Source organism: Lissotriton vulgaris, chromosome 3_1 (assembly GCF_964263255.1).
Source record: "Lissotriton vulgaris chromosome 3_1, aLisVul1.2, whole genome shotgun sequence".
Lineage (NCBI taxonomy): Eukaryota > Metazoa > Chordata > Amphibia > Caudata > Salamandridae > Lissotriton > Lissotriton vulgaris.
In genome coordinates this window covers 150,583,215-150,607,250 of record NC_141689.1, presented here as the reverse complement: position 1 = coordinate 150,607,250, position 24,036 = coordinate 150,583,215, and the positions used below count along the sequence as shown (strand labels likewise).

Below are 24,036 nucleotides of genomic sequence, written 5' to 3'. Positions count from 1 at the left end.
AAGGATCACTTACAGACCACACTTTTCAGGAAACCTACTGAAAGAAACTCCCTGTTGCAGTATGGGAGTCACCACCCCGAGGTTTCAAAGACAATCTGCTGGTGGGACAGTTTTTGAGGATCAGAAGAAATTGCTCCACTCGAGCTAACTATATCAAAGAATCGGAGACCCTGTATGAGCGTCTGGTTGCCCGTGGATACCCAAAACGAATGGTAAGACGGGCCCGAAAACGGGCCTGGTATAACCCTCGTGAGAGCTTGCTGAACCCTGAAACCATCAATTCAACTGAGCAGGAACGTCTCATCTGTGTCACCTCCTTCTCAACACGAAGCAATGAGATCAAACAAATTATCAATAAGAACTGGTTCATGGTGGCTGATGAGATTCAACAACCGGACCTTCCACTTCACTCCTTCAAAAGGGCCAAAAACATAAGGGACTTGGTGGTCCACTCCTATTTGGAACCAGTAGGTCAACCGACCCTTACTACCCTATGGAACTTACCTCCGCTTGTTGGACATCATAGAAGTGGCACATGCACGGCATGTGACACTACTATTCAGACAAAGACATTTGCATATGGTGGACGTGTCTACACCCTAAAACATTACACTAATTGCAATTCGACTTGTGTAATTTATATCATTCAATGTCCATGTAGTCACGTATATGTTGGACAAACACAACAAAAAATCAAATCCCGCATTTCCTCCCATTGTAGTAGACTACGATGCAAAGTGTTGGGAGCACCTTTAGTGGAACATTGGGAAAAGGCGGGACATGTAGTGTCTGATTTAAAATGGTTTGTCATTGAGAAGGTATCTTTAGGGAGAAGAGGCGGTAACCTATTGACAATCCTGAACACACGCGAATCCAAATGGATGTCCCTTTTGGACTCCATAAAGAATGGACTAAATGAACAGGACAGTAGCCTGTCACAATTAGCGGCACTTGGCTAATTTATATTCCATACCTTGTTGCCACTCAGCTACTCCACACTATTTAGTGTTTCAACATAGCCACATAACATACTTTTAACTGACAAGACAAATGGCATGTTGGACTCGTCTACACTCTCATGCTAGAGAAGTGCACGAGTTGGCGTACATTATCATTGCCCATGTACCCAATGCCATTTGAACTGAAATTAATCCCCTTTGTGAGAGCTGCCCTAGCGGGTTATATATGTTAACATATGATATATGTCAGTATATAAGTAAGTGGCCCTTTTAGAGACTCATGCTTGAACAGTGTACAATTGCCATATGGTGTTTCAACAATATTTTATTATTGATTTATGTAATAAAAAAATATCTTTGGAATTGAGATCCACTTCGCTGGGTCACCTCATGACTCGTGTCCAACCTCCTGTGTGAGAGTTGCCCGAGCGCACTACATGTGTCACCACTATTTTTACTGTGAATGAAATAATGATGAGAGGTATCGTATTTATGCTGTTTTTGTTTCACAATCTAGTAACAGGTTTCACTCAGTAACTCTTTTATGTTTTTCAGTAAGAGGTGTTGTAGCATCAGCCCGCCTCTTATCAAGCCGATAGTGCAGACTTTCCAAAGTAACTAGTAACTCTTTCATGTCCTTGAAAAGTTACTAAAATTTGAGCCCCGCCCCCAACTTCGCGTAGTTCTCTCACGGAGTTGACAGAGACGAGCTGCCCAGTAAAGTGTAAGTGTTTTTTTTCCCGGAATGCATGTATTAATCAGCCTCTGCATCTCCATAAATGATTTTACGCGTCCCTGACTGAGCCGTTTTTATCCATTCAGGATTCGGTCATACTGGGAGTTTTGTTAACAACAGCTCCAGCGCTCGATTGGAGTGGTTTGCTTCACCCGTCGCTGATGTTCGAAAAACTAGAAATGGGCTAACCCAGGGGAATTTCTTTGAAAGAGACGAGTCTCCGAACAAATTGTAAGTGGCTCTGAACCCCTTTTACTGTATTGTAAATTCTGCAATTGCAGCTTTTAGTGACCCCACGCATCTCTAAATAGCCGTTTCCCTCACCTAGGAGTCGGGACACTGGCACTCCTTTAACCCACAGTTGCAACACGCAACCTAGATGGTGGATTTCATCACTGCTGAAGTTTATTGTTAACAGAAATGGCTACTTCACGTAATATCTTTTGATGGAGTTGAGCCTTCGAATAAACTGTAAGTGGCCCTGCCCCCCTCTTTTTCCTGAAATGTAATTGCAAAATAGCGCCTGCAGTCTTTAGTTTCTCTTTTAAATAGTCGCCTTTTCCATTTAGGATTCGGGGACAGGGGTACTCCCCTTAATCAAAGCTCCATCGTGCGACCCGAGTTTTCGTGATTTAAACGCCGCTGAAATTTATCATACGCAGAACTGGCTACTTTATATGCAACTTTTCAGTGCGAGACCATGTAAATGGGTTTCTACATTACTTTAGAGGTATGCCATCCAACTTTGATGCCCAGTAAATAAACGTTGAGATAATTAATTACTGCTGTGGCATGTCACCAATATGTTCTGTTTTGATCTTCCAAATGCACAGTGACCAATACAGTTCTCATCTTTTACGACGCCTTAGGTGCCAATTTGAACGCCCCCCACCTGTGTATCCAATGTAAGTGATTTATACATTGCATTATTGGCCTTTGAGGTATTTGTTGCCTGAGCCATTTTCCAAGCCATTTTCAACTAGTATGATAACTGAGGCCGATGTGACTTATACCCTAGCATTTAATCTTGTAAGACAAACCCCCCCCCCCCTTTTTTTTATCTTGATCTATACTATACTGAGTAATCTTTCCTCTGGACTATTGAATATGGATGAGTTTGACTTTGACCACTGGTTGTGTCTTACTCTTTTTCCATGTCTCTGAGGCCTGACTTTGGCCCAGACCCCATGGTAAACTCTACCCAATGATTGTATTGGTCATAATGTCTAGTAAGATGATGACCTCAAATATACTATCCTGATTCGTGTTTTTTAATTTTTCAGACAGTATCGCCCCTTGTTACTCCTTCCCTCTTCTGCACACGTCCTGATGAAGACCCCGTATAAGGAATTAATATAACCTAGGGCTAGGGGTCAAAACGTCGACGGCCTTTCTTCCTTAGACCTCCGGCACATGCCCCTGATTTTCTGAAATTGTATATGTGTCCGTTGAATGTCCACAATATTAGTTGTTCAGTGGATGCCCAAATTGAGGCTCTATGTATCAGATTTGTTTTGACTTTGAATCGCAAACTGTAATAATTCATAATTCTTTATGACTGTGTGTATCTTCTTTCCGACGTGACACTACCCTGAGCACTTTCTTCCCTCCCCTCTTTTCCTCCCCCCATTGGGGCTATTGATGAGATATGAATTTTTCTATATTGATTGTAAACCGGTATTGTCAAATAAAGGACAATACTCGCGACTAATTTGATTCATTTCTCTTGATTATTGGTTGTGTTACTTAATGTCAGTGTGTGTTGCACATAACACGTTCTCCTTGCGGGGACCCTTCTTTACACATACCACAGAGCGCCCAGGTCCCCGCGACTGCTTGGGTAAAACCCCTCTTTTGTAACGTCACTAGTAACATGAGACAACAATTCGGGGAAGGAATCATCCTTTAAAAAAGGCGAATTAACAGTGTCCCAAAATAATTTGCTATCACCCGTATTTGTTGCTTGGGCCAGTTTCGACCAGGCCACTTCTTGCAGTTATTTTTTACTTGCTAGAAGTACCTTTCTGTGTTTAGATATAAGGGATTTAATCAATAAACTGTCCCTGGGTCATTTACTGAGGGCCAACATCAGTTCCCTAGTGTCGGTGGTAAATGCATTGTTGAACCAGCCTTGGCATTTAAAAAAGCCTGTTTTATTAGGGCGTGTCAGGAGAGCATCTATTATGTTAATAATGCCAATAAAATGATCAAATACCTGATTGTGGTAACCACATCTTCTAGGCAACACATGATGTAAATAAAACCTTTAGCACAAATATCAAAACAAAAAATTGTGTCTGGTCCACTTCGTTCTAGTTAATACGAGTCCCATTAGGTCTAATTGGTATAATATCAGTAGCACATCTAGAAGATGTCGCACTATGCCTGCCCCAGAAGACAAGATTATGCAGTTGTGATCACTGAGACCCAGGGAGACTACCCATGGTGAGGTGCACCACTTACATGCATTGGCAGATATTAAGATATGGCCAATACTGGACGCTGAATTCCTCCCTATAAAGGTTGGGAAAAGATCCCCCTTATCACCTCGGGCACTCTCTAGTAAATCTAAATCAAATTTAGACATCATAGAATTTAATCATTTGCCATATTCACTATGGGGGAAATGCAAACAGCCATTCCCACCTTCAACAGTCACCCCACATACCCATGTAGTAGAATGTGGGCTGTGTGAATATTAAAATCACCAACCCATATATAAAACTACTAGTAATGGACTTGAGTAAGGTCTCAAATCCCCCACCAAGAGCTAAAACTACCTTGCTCCCGGTATTGTTAAAAACATTATTATAAAAATTACCCAAAACAATGGCCTCTCCTAAAGGTTAACCATAAAATTAGACAGTGGGGGCCAATGGATATTTTCCTCATCAACCTTGCCAGTAATTTATTCAATATAAGGACCATGAGCCCACCTTATGCTCTTCCTACTTGCGATGACTCTCGAAAATGGGCATGGTGCACCATATTTCTTAGATACATAATATATCCAAGTCATTAATACACTCTGACCACCCTAGTTACCCTTTTTTTCGCAACCCACACATGTTCCAGGTTGCAATTCTGTAGCCACCATCCATCTCCGGCCACTACTACTATGTTGGAGTTCAATAGATGTAGCAACTGTTGGGTGTGTAGGAGCCACTTCAGTATCATGAAACGATGGAGGGGTTACAGGTCCATTACTGCGACAACCAACAATCCCAAGGCCACTACTACTAGGGAGTAATAAATTAGGTGTGGCAGTTATTATATGTGTGGGGGCCTCTGTATTGTCACAAGGGACAGAGGAGGTGATTGGTGACATAGGAATAATATCAGTATAGTCCAAAGGTTCCATTTGTGTATAATTGTCCCTTCCTTCATGAATTTGATTCCTTATCACAAGTCAATTGTTATCCTGGATATCACTCAGTGACTTAAATCAATTAGATACCACCAAAGGTTGGAATGAGGGGTGTACTAATGCAGGGTTGTTGCTTGTTGGACTGAGTTTGCTCATCTCAGGGGCACAGGGCCTAAAATGCCTGTAGAAAAAACCTAGGGGCTGAAGTGACACATTGCCTTCAAATTGAAGAAGACATGTCTCCCCCAAAAAGGACACCCTGCACACCTGGGTTCCCTGGAATAATTATAATGCAGTCCCCCACATAATGTTTCCTCAAGGGTCCAATTCAGTGCACTCTAACGAATAGAATGTCATTGGCGTCCTTTACTGAGAAGCGACAATTCCTGCTAAGCCAATGAATCACTCAGTGTTTAAGTGAGTCGTAAACCTCTTTTTTGCCTGGGCATAAAAGAGGGACATTGACTATAATGGCCACGTAGGGGACACATTGCAGTGGTAAATAAGTGGAGGCACACACATCTATGATACTGGTTTCCCTTGAAATAATATTACTGGTCTCTTCTAACAGTGGGGCTCATGCAATATTATCAGGTATGAAGTACTTGTTGTTCTCAATAGGAACCAGAGGCTGTAACAATGTATTTGGTCTGGATGCGAGCGATCGCGTACAATCCCTGTAATTAACTTTTGGTAAAGCGCCTGCGACCATTAACTTCTTTGGCAAAGTACTTGGTAGTACTGGGTTATCATTCAGTACTGTTATTGGTGTATTTGGGGTTACAGTTGGCACTAATGCCCTATTCAGCCCCTCTCTAGGTTGACCTATCGGGGGTGTAAGGTGGTGTTTCCTAATCTTAGTTACCTCAACAGACAAAGCCTCTAACTTCTCTAAAAAAGGTGCTAACAAATCTTCTAGTCTGGAAGTAATCCTAGCCATTAAGGATACCCTTGGCTGTTGTCTTCCCTAGTCACACCCTCATTTGCTGGGGGTATTGCTTTTATATCGTTTGCTGATAGAGAGGCGATGTTCGACATTATCTATCTCATGAGAGATCACATTTACTGCCCGCACTAAATACAAGTCAATGGTTGAACTGCAATGTCACATGCTGAAAGAATATTTGCTTCTTGTCCGGCAGGGATAAGTCCAGGTTGATCATAGTCTGTGTTCCCAATGCTAAAAGCAGTTACAATAAAGACAGTACCTTTGGATAAATGTCAGAGGGGTGGCCCAGCCCGGCTTTCTCCGGTCAGTGAGAGGCCCGCCCGTGGGAAATGGCATTGGCACCTCTTGGCGTGGGGAAGGTGGGAGATGCAGTCTCTGGCTGCCGCCGCCCCCATCAAAAGTGCTGGTGCAGTTTGTTTAGTGGGCTCCTGCACAGCGGGGAGCCCAAGAGTGTTTTAATGCATCTACGGCGCTGTGGGAAATGGCGTTGGTGCCTCCTGGTGCTAAGGAAGGTGGGAAATGCAGTCCCTAGCTGCCGCCGTCCCCATCAAAAGTGCTAGTGCAGTTTGTTTAATGGTATATCATTTACACATATACAACAGTATCCCATTTGCAAATGGACAGCAGTATCTAATTTACAGATATACAAGTGTCCCATTTACAAATGTTTATTAGCATCTTATTTATAAACACACAATAGTATACCATTTACAAATACACAACAGTATTTCATTTAGACCTACACATTATCTCATTACAAATACACAACAGTATCTCATTTACAAATACACAACAGTATCCCATTTACAAAACAGAATAGTATCTGATTTCCAAATACTCAATGGTGATGCATATACAAATACACAATAATATACCATTTACAAATACACAATAGTATCTAATTTACAAATACACAACAGCATCTCATTTACGAATACACAGAATCCTATTTATAAATACTCAGTAGTAACCCATCTACAAATATTCAATTGTATTCTATTTACAAATACACAATATTATCTAATTTGCAAATACACAACAGTATCTCATGTACAAATACACGACAGTATCTTATTTACAAATACACAATAGCATCCCATTTACAAATACACAATACTATCTCATTTACAAAAACACAATAGTATCTCATTTACAAATACTCATTATGCCATTTACAAATATCCCTTTCGGCGCTGTGTGGGAAAATTAATAAGTGAGCGGGATTTGGACGGCCCCCTGCCGTCCTCAACACACGCCCACCGTGACGTCGGATGGCCGGGGACCATCCTGAGCACCGAAGAAGATATACAACAGTATCTCATTTACAAATATACATCATATGTCATTTACAAATACACAATATTATCTCATTTACAAAAACACATCAGTATCCCATTTATAAATTTACAACATTATCCAATTTACAAATGCAAAATGGTATCCCATTCACAAATATACAATACTATCTCATTTACAAATACACAACAGTAACTCATTTACAAATACACAATAGTATCTAATTTCCAAATACACAATAGTATCTAATTACAAATAAAGAACAGTATCATTTTTATAAATACACAGTAGTACCCCATTTACAAAGTACACAATACTTTCTAATTTACAAATACACATTAGTATTTCATATACAAATACACAGTAGTATCTTATTTACAAATACACAATTATTTTCCTTGCAATGCTCATATTTGTCTCTTTTTCTTTCACAGAACAATGTAGATTTCCAGAGATTTCAAACCTCATCTCTGAACAAAGCAAGCTATATTATGGTGCTGGAGAAACAACAGGGGTGCGCTGCACTGAGGGGTACGAGCCATCAGTTCCTGTGTTAAGATGTGTTAGAAGAGGCTCAGCTGCTGTCTGGGACTCAGACGTCACCTGCATCGGTAAGTTTCATGTACAACAGACCAGCACTGGTGAGAGTTCACATACAAGAAAAAACAATGGGCCAGATTCACAGAACTAATCTGAGACAAAATCCTAAACTTACTACTTTTGGTATTCACAGAATGCACTTACTCTTAATGGCTCTTAATGACTTACACAACTTCATGGACCCCAAAAGGTTACGAAACTGGAGGCTTACTGATTTAAATACTTGCTATAAGTGGGGGATACAGAATTGAGCTGGAGTTAAGCAATTCAACTTTTCGGGAGGCCCTTCTGTGAACAGGGGGAGGTTTACTACCTCCCCAAAAAGTCTGGGATTTCTAGCATTCCTGTTAGAAAGGCGGCCCATGCTGAGTTTCAAAGTTTGGATTTCCTACCCTGAGCGTGGCTTTATAGTGCTTCTGGGCTTCATTCTCACTGTCTTTTGGATAATCATTTAAAGTTGCTTTAAGCACTTAATTGGCTTTGGAACAGGTAAAGCCAATCAGTCTAGTTTTATTGTGCAAACTCATGCCTGTATTTGCAAAAAACACAGTTGATGGACAGAATGTAGAATAATGTCATACATTCACCCCAGTACAAGGATCTGGGCCTAAATCCATCGTTTTTTTGCACTCCACACCACCCTGGGTTAGACACTGGCTATATGCAAATCAGCTCTGACCCTGTGCCTCATGGGAACAGTCCAGTCCGAACTACCAAGCCATGTCTTTCCCAGACCGGAATTAAGCATCCAAGGACCGGTTTCTGGCTATCAGCCTTCATCAGCCTGGATAGCTTGACTCCAGTGGTGTGGAGAGCCTGGGACTCACGTCTGAGTATCCCCAGCACACTCGGGGTGAAAATTGCAAAAAACACAGTTGATGGACAGAATGTAGAACAATGTCATACATTCACCCCAGTACAAGGATCTGGGCCTAAATCCATCGTTTTTTTGCACTCCACACCACCCTGGGTTAGACACTGGCTATATGCAAATCAACTCTGACCCTGTGCCTCATGGGAACAGTCCAGTCCCAACTACCAAGCCATGTCTTTCCCAGACCGGAATCAAGCATCCATGGACCGGTTTCTGGCTATCAGCCTTCATCAGCCTGGATAGCTTGACTCCAGTGGTATAGAGAGCCTGGGGTGAATGTATGACATTGTTCTACATTCTGTCCATCAACTGTGTTTTTTGCAATTTTCACCCCGAGCGTGCTGGGTATACTCAGACGTGAGTCCCAGGCTCTCCACACCACTGGAGTCAAGCTATCCAGGCTGATGAAGGCTGATAGCCAGAAACCGGTCCTTGGATGCTTGATTCCGGTCTGGGAAAGACATGGCTTGGTAGTTCGGACTGGACTGGTCCCACGAGGCACAGGGTCAGAGCTGATTTGCATATAGCCAGTGTCTAACCCAGGGTGGTGTGGAGTGCAAAAAAACGATGGATTTAGGCCCAGATCCTAGTACTGGGGTGAATGTATGACATTGTTCTACATTCTGTCAATCAACTGTGTTTTTTGCAATTTTCACCCCGAGCGTGCTGGGTATACTCAGACATGAGTCCCAGGTTCTCCACACCACTGGAGTCAAGCTATCCAGGCTGATGAAGGCTGATAGCCAGAAACCGGTCCTTGGATGCTTGATTCCGGTCTGGGAAAGACATGGCTTGGTAGTTCGGACTGGACTGTTCCCATGAGGCACAGGGTCAGAGCTGATTGGCATATAGCCAGTGTCTAACCCAGGGTGGTGTGGAGTGCAAAAAAACGATGGATTTAGGCCCAGATCCTTGTACTGGGGTGAATGTATGACATTGTTCTACATTCTGTCCATCAACTGTGTTTTTTGCAATTTTCACCCCGAGCGTGCTGGGTACTCAGACAGGAGTCCCAGGCTCTCCACACCACTGGAGTCAAGCTATCCAGGCTGATGAAGGCTGATAGCCCGAAACCGGTCCTTGGATGCTTGATTCCGGTCTGGGAAAGACATGGCTTGGTAGTTCGGACTGGACTGTTCCCATGAGGCACAGGGTCAGAGCTGATTTGCATATAGCCAGTGTCTAACCCAGGGTGGTGTGGAGTGCAAAAAACAGATGGATTTAGGCCCAGATCCTTGTACTTGGGTGAATATATGACATTGTTCTACATTCTGTCCATCAACTGTGTTTTTTGCAATTTTCACCCCGACCGTGCTGGGTATACTCAGACGTGAGTCCCAGGCTCTCCACACCACTGGAGTCAAGCTATCCAGGCTGATGAAGGCTGATAGCCAGAAACTGGCCCTTGGATGCTTGATTCCGGTCTGGGAAAGACATGGCTTGGTAGTTCGGACTGGACAGTTCCCATGAGGCACAGGGTCAGAGCTGATTTGCATATAGCCAGTGTCTAACCCAGGGTGGTGTGGAGTGCAAAAAACGATGGATTTAGGCCCAGATCCTTGAACTGGGGTGAATGTATGACATTGTTATACATTCTGTCCATCAACTGTGTTTTTTTTATTTGCACGTACCAGCACATTAAAGCCATACCAATTGGTTTGCCATTGCTCACTTTTTCATGTCATTACTTCCCCAGGCACAAGCTGTTTATGCATATGGGCATCGATATTGCCGGGGAAGATACAGTTTTTAGATCCCAGGCAGCATCCTGAATGAGCAGCATTGTCATCAGTCTAGAAGGACAGCTTGTCCAGTCATACTCCGGTGCATGCCAACCGGGCATCTTACTTCAATGATGGCACTTGGCCATTTAGAACATCACATGTGGGTGTGCAGTGCCTCCAGACAGTTGAATGCCTTCCTCTACTCAAGCATGTGCAAGGGGTTCTGGGTTCTTTTGCATCAAGGATGAAGGTAAAACCTGGATCTGTATGCCAAACCCTATTAAAATGTGTTATAATTTAAAAAAAAGTTTCTCATTTAGGATGAGGAGGGAAAAGTTCATAGGCCACTGTCTACTTCCTGGAGGGCACTGTTGCAGTTTCCAAAAGGAGAAACTATCCCACACGGAGAAGCAGTTACCTCTGCCCACTTAGACGGTTGTAATTGATCAATAGCTCGCAACTGCAATTGCAGTCAAAAAACATTTATACTTTCTATTGCAAACTGCAGTTAGGCGGGCAACATCCCTTTTTATATTGCCCTCTATTTGTGAACTTACAAGTTTGCAAAAGCTTAGAAGTTTACAACTTCTAAAAGGGCATCTGCACGTAGCAAAATACCCTTGAGGTGGCAAACCCGGTAACTTTGTGCATTACGGGGTTCGCAACTTCCTATGTGCTTTATGCAAATGTCCCATAATCTCCAGACAGTTAAATGTGGTAGATATAGATTAGTAATGTTTTAGACAGCTGTGGGGTAAGGATTCTCTCATACCTCCTCTTACATTAGTTCTCACTGGAGAAATATTCTCTGGTTTCAGTGTCTGTAAATTATTAGGATCTTCGGTGTGGAGTCCTCCTAAATACAGTGAGTAGCTCCTTGTTTGCTTGTTTGAGGAACTGATATACAACTAGATTAAGAAAGTGAGACTCTACTCAATGTGGCAAATTGCTAGGAATTATAGACCTCAATTTGCTATGAACAAATCAAAAAATGTATTAGAAAATCTGCACTCAAAACTATTGCCAAAATAAAGGATTTTTGATGATGACACTTGCTGGTGTTGTGGTAGAAACTAGGCCTCGCGGAATCTGGGTAATTTCGCTTTCTGAGGAGAATCCAGAATTGCCAAAAAATGTGCGATCCGTGGCTTGGCAGAATTCTTTGCTTGTTCGCTCTTTCAAAATGCCTGTTCGCGAGATAGTTCTCCCCGAGCACGCAACCAGCATTCGCGAACAGGAAAAAAGCATTGCAAACGGGCAGAACAAGCAATTTCGCGTGTTCGCAGAACTTTCGTGTGCTCGCGGACATTTTTTACCTTTTCGCAGAGCTATGCATAGCACGACCTCGCAAATTCTGCCTACCACTAACAAACATGCCTATTGAGCATATAACCAATGTGCTGGCGGAAGGTCCTGGAATATATCAATTTAACTACTCACTCACCGCTGGCGATCGGTTATCTTTATAAGTGGTGGCTCATAATACCAACCAGGAGTTTGCCCCATTTTTATAAAAAGTGCTTCACTCATACTCACCCCTGTCACATTTACTCCCTACCCTCTCACTCACTATAATTCACATTCTCTAACTTACTCATTCTCAATCATACTCACTTCTACTCATTGTTACTCACACACAACCGTACTCATACTCACTAGTTCTTATTAACACACTTACACACACTCACTAACTCTGGTTACTGGTGGAACTGCACCTGCTGCACCATTGATAGCTACACTCCTGACTCACTTGCACTCCCTCTCACAACCTCCAATCAAGCAATATCTCTCATACACTTATACTCCTTCACTCACACCCTCATACTCAAGTTTCAAGTTTATTTCGGGCGTGTTGCCATAAAACCCCACATCATAGAAATATACAAGTCATCAATACAATTAATTAAGCGGATAACACCAGTTTATCCCTCTATACATTAAAAAGTGCTAAATGATTATTTAAAGGAAATAAAAATGTAGCACCATTAAGCAGTTCAAACAAGCTTTTAACAAGTTCCAGAGCTTAGCACCAGTCATTGCCCTTAAGACACAATAACTGCGGCAATCAGAAAAAGTTACAGAAAATACATTAAAAAAAAAAAAATGTTAGAACATTAACCACATTTTTTTCCTGCATAATCACAATGCACATAAATAATCAATGACTCTGAATATTATAAGTTGGCTTGCACAGACCGCAAAATTCTTGTATCCTCGCTGTATTGTCTCTCTCCAATGGCAATGCACAATGTGTTCAGCCAACTTTTACTGTCATTCTGGGGACTGTAAAATAGCACATGTTAACATCCTCTGAAGCATATTCACAGAACACACATGTCGCCGAGGTTGGGTCGAGAAATTTCCAATTACTTATAAATGTATTAACCAGGAGTATTGTCCAGCAAGAGGCGGTTGAATCATGTCTACATACGTTTCTTTAACTAGGAAATGTTTGAAAGATAAAAATTGTTCCACCAGACCTCTGGCTTTAGCCCTACCATTCATCTTGTTGATGTTTCTGCTCCAATAAGCAGCTTTAACACTGTCCTTTGCACCCGCCATGATTGTCGATGGATTGCTCCAAAGCTCACCCAGGTTCAGGGCTTTAAGAATGAAATAAACTTACTCAAACTAGGGTGGGAGCTGTTTTTGCCTCACTGAGTCATGACCTCGTCTGCAGCCAACCTATAATACAAAAGCTCTGGAGTAGACCCCAACCTGACCCAAAAACAGAAGGGTTTCACTTATGCCAGGTCACCCACCCTTTTTAAGGCAAGATTAAATAAATAGCAGTAGCTTGGGTGTACTCCGCGGTGGGCTAAATATAAATCTCAGGAAGTTGCACTCTTTTACGGACAACATCCTGGTGTTTGCCTTCCCCAGACTTTGGCCCCATAAAGTATTTTCGCCTGGGCTTTAGCTCTCTAAACCTTGATGGCGGGGGAAGTAGAAGTAGGGGTCTTTCCTTATGCCTTTTGGAGATTGCAGAAAGCAGAGTGCAGTAACACTGATTCACTTTTTTCAATCTGTGATTTCCAAATTCTGCTTTTGTGTATTCGGATCCCCAAGTAATCAATATTCCCCACTGTTTGTAGGGGCAACCCCTTCAAAGTAAAATGACCTCTATGTGCTCTATGAGGGTTGAAGATTATAACCTTAGTTTTTGTGGTATTCACCTCCAAACCACCAGTGCCGTAAATTTATCCAGGAGGTTTTGTAACTCAATTGGAGTGCGAGAGAGCAGGAGGGTGTCATCCGCAAAGAGCAGGACAGGGTTGGAACAACCAGCTAGCCTTGGAGTCACCAAGGAAATTAACAACACCGTTAATATAGAAAGAAAACAGTGTCTATGCGAGGACGCACCCTTGCCGCACCACTCGCTGCACTGGAGTACGGTCTAACTGGTGATTTAAACCCCCTCGGGCTCCAAGAGGTCTTTGAGCCATATTATCAGGAAAGGGTAATACATTATCGCCGCTCTTTTCGGCAGGAAACAGCTGCTAAAGCGGCGATAGTGGGCTTGATAATATGCCCTTGTGAATTCCCATAGAAGCCCAGATTAACACCAGAACCTGGGCTTCTCCCAAGTCGCAGCGTTGCCTCACACTCCGTCAGGGCGATGCGCAATGGGTGTTGCGGTGGGAGTTGTTGTGGGCGCTCCTATGTAACACAAATAGAATTTGACACATTCCCAGATTTACGAGATATTGTAAACTTGGAAATGAGTCAAAAGCCTACCCTTCCCCAGAGGCGCTGCGAAAGAAAAGGCTGTAGGTAAACAGCACCTGCTTTTAAATGTTTAGTCTTGTTGGCTCTTATGGCAGTCGCACTCACTATAGTGGTGACTATGACTTGTCCTTCCAGTGTGGGTAAGCCTGGGCACCTCACACCACAGGAGCTGCAAGCGTCTGTGTCGTGCCCCTGCTGGACTGGGAAAAGATGACAAAATGTGAGTAGCGCTGCCTGCGTCCTGCCACGCACTGCTCTCCATCCCCGCTCAGTGTTGGAAGCGTCATGCCAAACGGAGACTAAAGTAACAAGTGGCAGGCATCACACAGCACCTCTCAAACCTTAACCTCACATGTCCATCTGTGACAGAGGGTAGGAGGCACAGATGGCTGTAGCCAAGCCTCTCACACCACTGCTCACACTTCCATGACCTCTAATCTTTAAAGGGGATTATGCTGAGCAGTGGGTCACAGGCCTTAAACAAGGCAGCTTGCCAATACTTACCATTATAAACACATGGCAACTGTTAGCAGACCCCAGACTAGTACCTGAAGGGCTTGTACAAATACACAATAGTATCCCATTCACAAATATACAACAGTATCTCATTTACAAATGCTCAATAGTATTTCATTTGTCTCTTTTTCTTTCGCAGAACAATGTAGAATTCCAGAGGGTTCAAAACTCATCTCTGAACAAAGCAAGTTATATTATGGTGCTGGAGAAACAACAGGGGTGCGCTGTATTGAGGGGTACGAGCCATCAGAACCTGTGTTAAGATGCGTTAGAAGAGGCGCGGCCATTGTATGGGAGCCAGACGTCACCTGCATCGGTGAGTGCCATGTACGACAGACCACCATTGAGAAGAGTTCATTCACAACAAACACAATGTTACCAGCCTTGGTGAGTACTCACCTGCAGCTGACGCAATGTTTCCTGCGCTTGTGAGTGTCACATACAACAGACACAATATTACTTGCAGTGGTGAGTACTCACCTACAACTGACACAATGTTTCCGGCGCTAGTGAGTGTCATATACAACAGATACAATTTTACTTGCAGTGGTGAGTACTCACCTGCAGTTGACACAGTGTTACCTGCACTGGTGAATGTCACATACAACACCCACAGGGATCTATGCACAAGGGCATTATGGAGTACATAAAGTAGATGCAGACGTCACCTGCATCGGTGAGTGCCTTGTACAATAGACCAGCATTGAGAAGAGTTCATACACAACAAACACAATGTTAGCAGCATTGGTGAGTACTCACCTGCAGCTGACGCACCCACAGGCGTCTATTCATAAAGGCATTATGGAGTACATAAAGTAGCATATAAAGTAGTACTCCTGTAGTATTCTTTGGCATACTTGTACCTGCCTTTATGAATTGGGGGAATAGTCATATACAGTTGCTACTATGAAAAAAGCACTGTGCCCTGTAATTGTTATTGAACAATGACGTAGCTTTAAATGAGTGTTGTTTATTAATTACCATGCCAACAACAGTCGAAACAAACACAGCTACAATAGGAAGTAATTAGTGAGACTTCTAAAGTAAAATTTAGACATAGATGCATCAAGCTAAAAACCGCTCGCAAAGGGCCACATTCTCAGAAGCTGCCCCTTTGCGGACGGTGTTTTTGCATTTGGGATGCATCATCCCAAATGCAAAAATCGCAATTTAAGAAATCGCAAAATTGCGATTACTTAAATTGCTATTGCATTTAAGGAATCTCAAAATGAGATTCCTTAAATGCAATGCATTAAAGTAAAAAAATTACCAATTTCGCTAATAGGGGGAGCAAATTACCATGAAGTTGAACTTCATGGTAATTTGCAAAAACTTTGAAAAAGGCACTAAAGTGCATTTTTCAAAGTTCCATTTTACACACAAACATGCCCTTAGGGCATGTGTGTGTGCAGGATGTACCCATATGCAGATTTCATGCTTGCTGCGGTGGGAGCTCCCATGTAACACAAATGGCATTGGACACATTCCCAGATTTACGAGATATTGTAAACTTGGAAATGCGTCAAAAGCCTACACCTCCCAGAGGCGCTGCAAAAGGAAAGGCTGTAGGTAAACAGCACCTGCTTTTAAATGTTTAGTCTTGTTGGCTCTTATGGCAGTCACACTCACTATAGTGGTGACTAAGACGGCTCCTTCCAGTGTGGGTAAGCCTGGGCCCCCCAACTCCAAGGGGGCTGCAAGCTCCTGTGTCACACCCCTGCTGGACTGGGAAAAGACGACAAAATGTGAGTAGCGCTGCCTGCGTCCTGCCACACACTGCTCTCAGTCCCTGCTCAGTGTGGAAGGGTCATGCCACACGGAGACTAAATAATAAGTGGCAAGCATCACCCAGCACCTCTCAAACCTTAACCTCACCTGTCCTTTTGTGACAGAGGGTAAGAACCACAGATGGCTGTAGCCAAGCCTCTCACACCACTGCTCACACTTCCATGCCCTCTACTCTTTAAAGGGGATTATGCTGAGCAGTGGGTCACAGGCCTTAAACAAGGCAGCTTGCCAATACTTACCATTATAAACATGTGGCAACTGTTAGCAGACCCCAGATTAGTACCTGAAGGGCTTGTACAAATACACAACAGTATCCAATTCACAAATATACAACAGTATCTCATTTACAAATGCTCAATAGTATTTCATTTGTCTCTTTTTCTTTCGCAGAACAATGTAGAATTCCAGAGGGTTCAAAACTCATCTCTGAACAAAGCAAGTTATATTATGGTGCTGGAGAAACAACAGGGGTGCGCTGTATTGAGGGGTACGAGCCATCAGAACCTGTGTTAAGATGCGTTAGAAGAGGCGCAACCATTGTATGGGAGCCAGACGTCACCTGCATCGGTGAGTGCCATGTACGACAGACCACCATTGAGAAGAGTTCATTCACAACAAACAATATGTTAGCAGCATTGGTGAGAACTCACCTGCAGCTGACGCACCCACAGGCGTCTATTCATAAAGGCATTATGGAGTACATAAAGTAGCATATAAAGTAGTACTCCTGTAGTATTCTTTGGCATACTTGTACCTGCCTTTATGAATTGGGGGAATAGTCATATACAATAACTACTATGAAGAAACACTGTTCCCTGTAATTGTTATTGTAAGATGACATAGCTTTCAATGAGCAGTGTTTTTTAATTACCTTGCCAACAACAGTCAAAACAAAGCACAGCTTCAGTAGGGAGTAATTAGTGAGACTTCTAAAGTTAAATATTGAATTTTATAGTTGTGCTACTTTTTCTTATTGAATTAATTTATATTACAACACAGTAGTTTTGTTGACAAAGCTAAACTAAAACATTAGCATTGAAAAAATCAAAGTTGTAGGTACCGATAGTGTCATTCTTATTGTATGTAGAAAATCATGTTACACTACACTTGTCCCTATTATGAACATTGAGGAAGCACAATGCTATCCACAACAAGCATTTTCAAATCCAATCAGTCTAGTTTTATTGTGCAAATACATGCAAACACCATTTCTGCATGCCTGTATTGAGAAGTGTGGCTCACTGGTTAGAAGCGGCAGACCCTGATGCAGAGGTCTGACCCGGGACCAGGGTTCAATTCCCGACGCGGCAGGGTCTTGGGCTCAATGTCCACAGACTCGATAATTCTCGCCTCGGTGCCTACTCTAATCATGGGTCACACTCTGCAACTCTGGGCAATAGCTTGCTTAATCTCCACAACAGCCCTGAAAGTGCTGGGATGCCTGGCTTCACCTTGGGGGTGCCCAGTAGGGGGCATCTCACAGGGAAAGCCATGAAGGGTTCCACAGCGGTGTACAGCGCCAGGATGCCTGAAAGGTGATAGTGCGCTTTACAAGTATACATACATTTACAAGTATACATACATTTACATTTACATGCATCAGGGGCAGAGCTTGCTCGTGACAAAGATGGCCACTTGAGCAGAGAGCTCTGCATTACCATCTCTTAATCCGTTAATTATCCGGCATCTGTTTGATCGTTAAGGCTTGACTAGAGATAATCCCAATTTTGTTAAAGCTCCAGAGTGCGAGGGACCTCTTCTGCTACCTGCCCTCCCTCGAATCATCGAGCGAAGTGACTCCACTGGTACCTGACCCGCAGAAGGCCGCAATCCCTGAGCTGGCATTAGGAAGCGTGGCGGCCGGGCACTCTGCGGCTGCTCGGACTAAAGCGCTTCTACGGCCGTAGCGAGACCCGAGTGGCTGACTGGTGCTAGCGGCGAAAGTGTTGTGCCCAGCTCCCGACATAGTGCGGATATCAGAGTTGCCTGCGTTACGAGTGGCCGAAAGCGCACAGGGAGCCTAGGCGTGCTGGATGGTGAGGCCGTTGGGGGACTATTACCAGGAGCCGCTGAGGGCAGACACACTCTGGAGTGACGCCGTCGCGGCGAAGAGACCTCCTGGGCTACTAACCTCGTTTGTGCGATCAGCCTGTGTGCGATTAGCCTGTGTGCTCTAAGAATGGAGGGCAGAGCTACAGACCCCCATGCATGGTGTAGATGCAGAAATCGAGGTCTGCCATCTTGAGGACTGAAGAGATGCGGGGGACCCCTGCTGTGTTCCCTGAATCCTGCGGCAAACTTGAGTGGTATTGACTCGGGTGGTGTCTACTCCAGGGGAGCATGGAGCACCAAGCTGCATAAGGTCTCTGCACCCACTGAGGGCAGATGCTGGAGAGAGACTGCACAGAGGGAACCTGCTGCCCGAGCATCATCTGGGTAAACTTGAATGACTGAGACACCTTTTTTTGAGGAGACTGCTGCACTACAGCTCTCTGTGGTGGATTCTGAAGTAGCTGCCTGCAACACTACACCTGGTCGCGGTGCCTGGTAAGGGCCACTGAAATGGAGCTGCGCAATTTCCCCTTTTGTGTGCCACACGGCGGAGAGCGGCTGCGGTACGCAGTGTACATGACGTACGACGCAGGGAGAGGTCACTTATGGCGGACGCAAGCAGAAGGTAGCATTTGGAGTGGGAACGATACCCCGGGTGAGTCGAGGCTGGCCTAACTCCATGCGTGACTGAAGAGAGTGAAGCAGTTGGGTTGAGTCTGTGACTTAATGCACTACGGCGATTGCTCTGTGAAGGGGTGCCGCAGTGGGACCACTGAATTAAGATCTGGATTTGGTCACCACTCAGAGCAGAAATCATTGGAGGATCCCCTGGATTCTCCTAGAAGCACGCTACTTGACAGTTGTTGCCGGCCTGGGTGTTTGATGAATTTTGACCCAACTTACTGCTGCAGATCTGCTGAGATGGGAAGAGTGGACAAGATTCAGCCCAAACTAACATTCAATCAAAAAAAGCCAAAGGGCGGGACACTGTGGCTGATGATGGAGACTCAGTACAGGACCTGCACCAGGAGGAGGCTGATGGAGATATCCACTCTATGCTTTTTGCAATGGAAAAAGGCTTGCAGGGCAGTTGCTCTGTCTTAGGCACGTAGACTCCCTCTCATACCGAATGGACAGAATGTCAGAGAGACTCGACAAGCATGCAGAAAGATTGGATAAGACGGAGAGACGGATCGCGGAGGTAGAGGAAGCGCAGACAACATTAGACACCGAACATAAACAACTGGGAAGGGTGATGCAAGTTCTACAGGATAAGACTGAAGGCATGTATGTGCTTCACATTACATTACTAAGGGGACCCATGCGTACAGGAGCAAGTACAAGTGTTAGGGCACCTCGGACACAATTGTGAAGTTCCTGTTGTGAAAGTGTAATTTCTAAGAGTTGATATGCTCTGTATGCCTGTGGGACTGTACCGCTGGTGTATTCATGAAATGTTTGTGTATTAGCATCCACAGCTGGAAAACGTACCCAAGAATCGAAGATTTCTAAGCAATAGGCATTGTGGGCAGCAACCACAAAGTTTATGTCTTTGCCTACATTGCGAAGATCATCTCAATTCAAATGTGTGTGCACTGGAGGTCTGCAATTATCAGCAATTGGTATAGGCTGTGGCTGGGCAATCTTAACAAACAGTAATAGAAACAAAGTGCAAACACAAATATGAGTAATCCTTTTAAACGTTCAAGCTTAAACAACCAACGGAAAAAAATACTGTGAAAGATTTTTATTTATTTATTTGGTGTTTTTTATATAACACGAACTTGACACTTATAGCGTATCAGAGCACTTTACATTCACATAATTAATTTTCCACATTATAACAACATGAACACCTTGCACTTTCAGTAACCCTACTCAATATACAGTAAGTTGCTAGCAACAGTGGTGCTACATAGTCATAAATTAGTTGTAAATTGAACTGTGATAGACACATTTGTGCATGACATAAAAATTACAAAATAAAAAATGACGTTAGTGGTCGATGTGTGGTAGCGTCTGCATTAAACAAGAAGTTCTTCCGACGATGACCGGACTGCTGAGGTTATGGCAGGAATTTGCTCATGAGAAAGGTTTTGGCTGTGTTTTTAAAAGATGCGATGGACGAGATTTTTCTAATGTTAGCGGGGAGAGCGTTCCAAATTCTTGGTGCTCCTCCGGAAAAAACTCGATCATAAGTTCTTTTCTTTCGGAAGAGGGCTGGCTTCAGTAATAGATCCCCATGACTCCGGGAAACCTGCTAACTTCCTGATAGAGGGATTTTCTGAGCTAGGTACATGGGTGTTTTGTAGTTTATCGCTTTGTGAGTGATACATGACATTTCTAGCTGTATTCTTGCTTTGTAGGGCACTAAGTTTAGAGCTTTCATATGAGGGGCAATATGTCAAATTTTCTGGATCCAGTTATAAGTCTTGTAGCCGCAGTGAGATAGGCTTTTAGTGAATCTGTTGAAATCTTTGGAAGACCGGCTAGTGTTGTGCAACCGTACTCGAACCTTGAAATGACTAGTGCCTGGACTACAGTTTTAAGGTCTGCGTTATTTATGAAAGGTTTCAGTTTTCTGAGGTAGCCTAAATTGAAGCAGGCATTTTTTGCCATTGTGTTGATATGGGCAAGCATGTTCAGGTTTTTGTCTAGCACCATACCCAAAGATTTGGTTGAGCATACAATCCTCGAGATACAGTTTAGCACAGTGATTAATTTGGTACACTCCGCGATACTCATGGTGCTTTTCTGGGGGAAATCACGAGGAATTCAGTTTTCTTTGGGTTAAGCTTGAGGTGATTACTAGTTAGCCAATGGACGGTTTTCTTTAGTGCCTGGTTCATGATACTGTTCTCTTCTGTCGATGTGATATTTATGTAAAGCTGTGTATCATCAGTGTACATGTTGAAGGAGATGTTTGCTTGCTGTAGGATATCTGTGAGTGGCTCTACGTACAAATTGAATGGAGCAGGGGGTAGTGTTGAGCCCTGTGATACCCCAATAACATTTCTAGATGAAGCAGATAAAGTTTGGTTCACTATGAATTTTTAGGATCTGTTTTCTAAGAATGAACTGAACCACTTTAGGACTGTACTCTCTAGGCCCATCCTTTTTTTCAGGCAATCTAGTATTTTGGTATGGGTCAAGTGCTGCTGAAAGATCAAGCAGGATTAGGAGACAGATTTTGTTGCGGTCGAGGGCAAGTAGAGCATCATCCAAGATGTGCAGAATTGCTGTTTCAGTGATATGGTTTGGTCTGAATCCTGATTGGAAGTCGTTCAGCAGTTTGAATTCAGAGATGTGTTGGCTCAGTTGTTGAACACATTTTTCCAGGACTTTGACTATCATGGGAATGTTAGTTACTAGCCTGAAGTTGATCAGGTTTGCTGGGTTCTCTGTTGTTTTAAAAAAAAATTGGAGTGACTTGCCTTATTTCTTATGAGCCTTGCAATAGCGAAGCAATATTATTCTTTGTCCATGAGGGGATAAGCAGATGGTTTATTGTAGACCAACAATTTGCAGGTAGAGGATCGTTGAAGGGATTGTATGGGTTAATTGTCCAGATAATCTTTGCGATATCTGTCAGAGGCAGGCTTGAATTCTGACCAAATAGCATTATTTTTAGATCTTTCCAGCATTAGTTGAGAATGAGGCTTGCTAGGGTGTTCTTCTTGATTGATGGGCAATCCTCTGCCTTTTTGAGCTCTACCGCCATCGATATGACTTTGACTGTAAAGAAGGAGGAGAATACTTTGCTGCTTATGTTTGATTTTGTAGCTGTTGGTGCTGATGTGGCCGTTTTATTGGATTGATCTTTTAATACTTCAAAGAGTTTCCTCGGTCTGTTTTTTACATTATCCAATTCTTTTCTAAAGAAGTATTTCTTAAAATTTAGAATGCTTTTATTGTAGACCTTTCTGGCCTGTCTTAGTTGGGTAACCTGTGGTGAGGAAGGGTGTTGTCTGAGTGATCGTCTTCCTTCATTGAAGGAACCGTTAAACCAAGGGTTGTTATCTTTGTCTGGGAACCTTTGGCGTTATAATGAGGCTATGACCTCAATTATGCTCGTCATCGTATTATTGTGGAAATCTGTAAGGTCAATGACGTTTTCCATGTTATTGGGAGGTTGCAATTTTTCCTCACAGCGTGCTACAAGACTTTCCATATTGAGCCCTCTGCTTTCTCAAGTTAATTTTCAGGGTTTTATTGGTTGTGAGGAGGTTTTCTTTTTTATGTGGGGTATCTGGAAATAAATGATGTGATCATCAGACCCAAGGTGTTGATAGCTTTTTCTTTAGAGATTATCCAATCTAAGGTTGAGCCTTTCAAATGGGTTGCTAGTTGGCATTCTTGGACCAGCGATTGCTCTCCAAGGAAGGTTTTGAGAAGATTGATATGATTGTCTGTATGATCGTCCCAGTGAAGTTTGCAGTCTCCTAGGAAAATATCATTACAATGGGGAGTAGAGTTTATGAACATGGTGTTTTTATCGGGAGGGTGGTAAAATGCTTGAAGTTTGCAAGTTTGATTATCTAAGGATCTTAATGACCGACTGAGATATTCACAAGACTCTAAAGGGTCTGATTGTACTCTTGTAATGGCTGTATCAGATCTATGTATACAAGATATGCCTCCCCCTTTTTGTTAGGTCTGTCTGGTCTCACAAGACAATAGTTCGGGGGCTCAGGCATGCTGAGGATGAATCAGAGAGCCATGTTTCTGTGAGAATAGTTATGTCTATTTCCTGGTTTATGATGAGGTTGGCTATATCAGCAGCATGTTTCTTTGCTGATCGACAGTTGAGTAGTAAACACCCAATAGTTTTTTGTGGTTTGATGGTTCTTTCTTTTTAAATTAGTATCACATTTTTTAGGTTATTAAAGTTAGGCCTTCTAAGGCTGATCGTTGCAGTTCTGCTTGCGTTAATTGGGACTCACTGAATGAGATGTCCGTCTAACTTAGTAGAAAGATTGGGGAAGGTTTCATATGATAGCACAAGGGTTTGTAACTTAATGTCTGTCAGATATCTAAGTTGATTGCGAGAACGATATAGTCTGTTTGCCACTGATTAATCCGAAACACTACAAACGTCTCCAGTGGTAGGTGTAAGGATGCTATGGGCATGCACAAGCACTACTCAGGAGTCACACTGAAAAAGTACCAGACCTTTGTTGGTGGCGCCATATTTCAGGGATTCTTTTGGGAAGCAGAACTGTGCCTTGGGATAACGGAGAGTTAGAATGTAGGGACGGTGTCTCTCTACCATGTCAGTACATGTACGCCTATGTCTGACTACCTCACAGTGCCTCACCTGAACTCCTAACCTTTCCAGAGTAAGAGATGATTTTGGCAAACCTAGAACATGAAAATCTAGTCCCCAAGAAAACTATGGAAACAGATAATCCCCTTTCGTTTCTCACTCATGCAAGTCCATAGGAAA

General features: G+C 43.2%; 1 protein-coding gene across 1 annotated transcript in view; it reads left to right on the top strand.

Annotated features, from left to right (window-relative positions):
* Window positions 1–24,036, top strand: part of LOC147726127 (complement factor H-like) — a 124,449-nt gene that overhangs the window by 21,655 nt on the left and 78,758 nt on the right. The window contains exons 2-4 of the mRNA XM_086962885.1: window positions 7,742–7,918; window positions 14,890–15,066; window positions 16,929–17,105. Coding sequence (XP_086819011.1) covers window positions 7,742–7,918; window positions 14,890–15,066; window positions 16,929–17,105 — 531 coding nt within the window. The remainder of the gene's footprint in view (window positions 1–7,741; window positions 7,919–14,889; window positions 15,067–16,928; window positions 17,106–24,036) is intronic.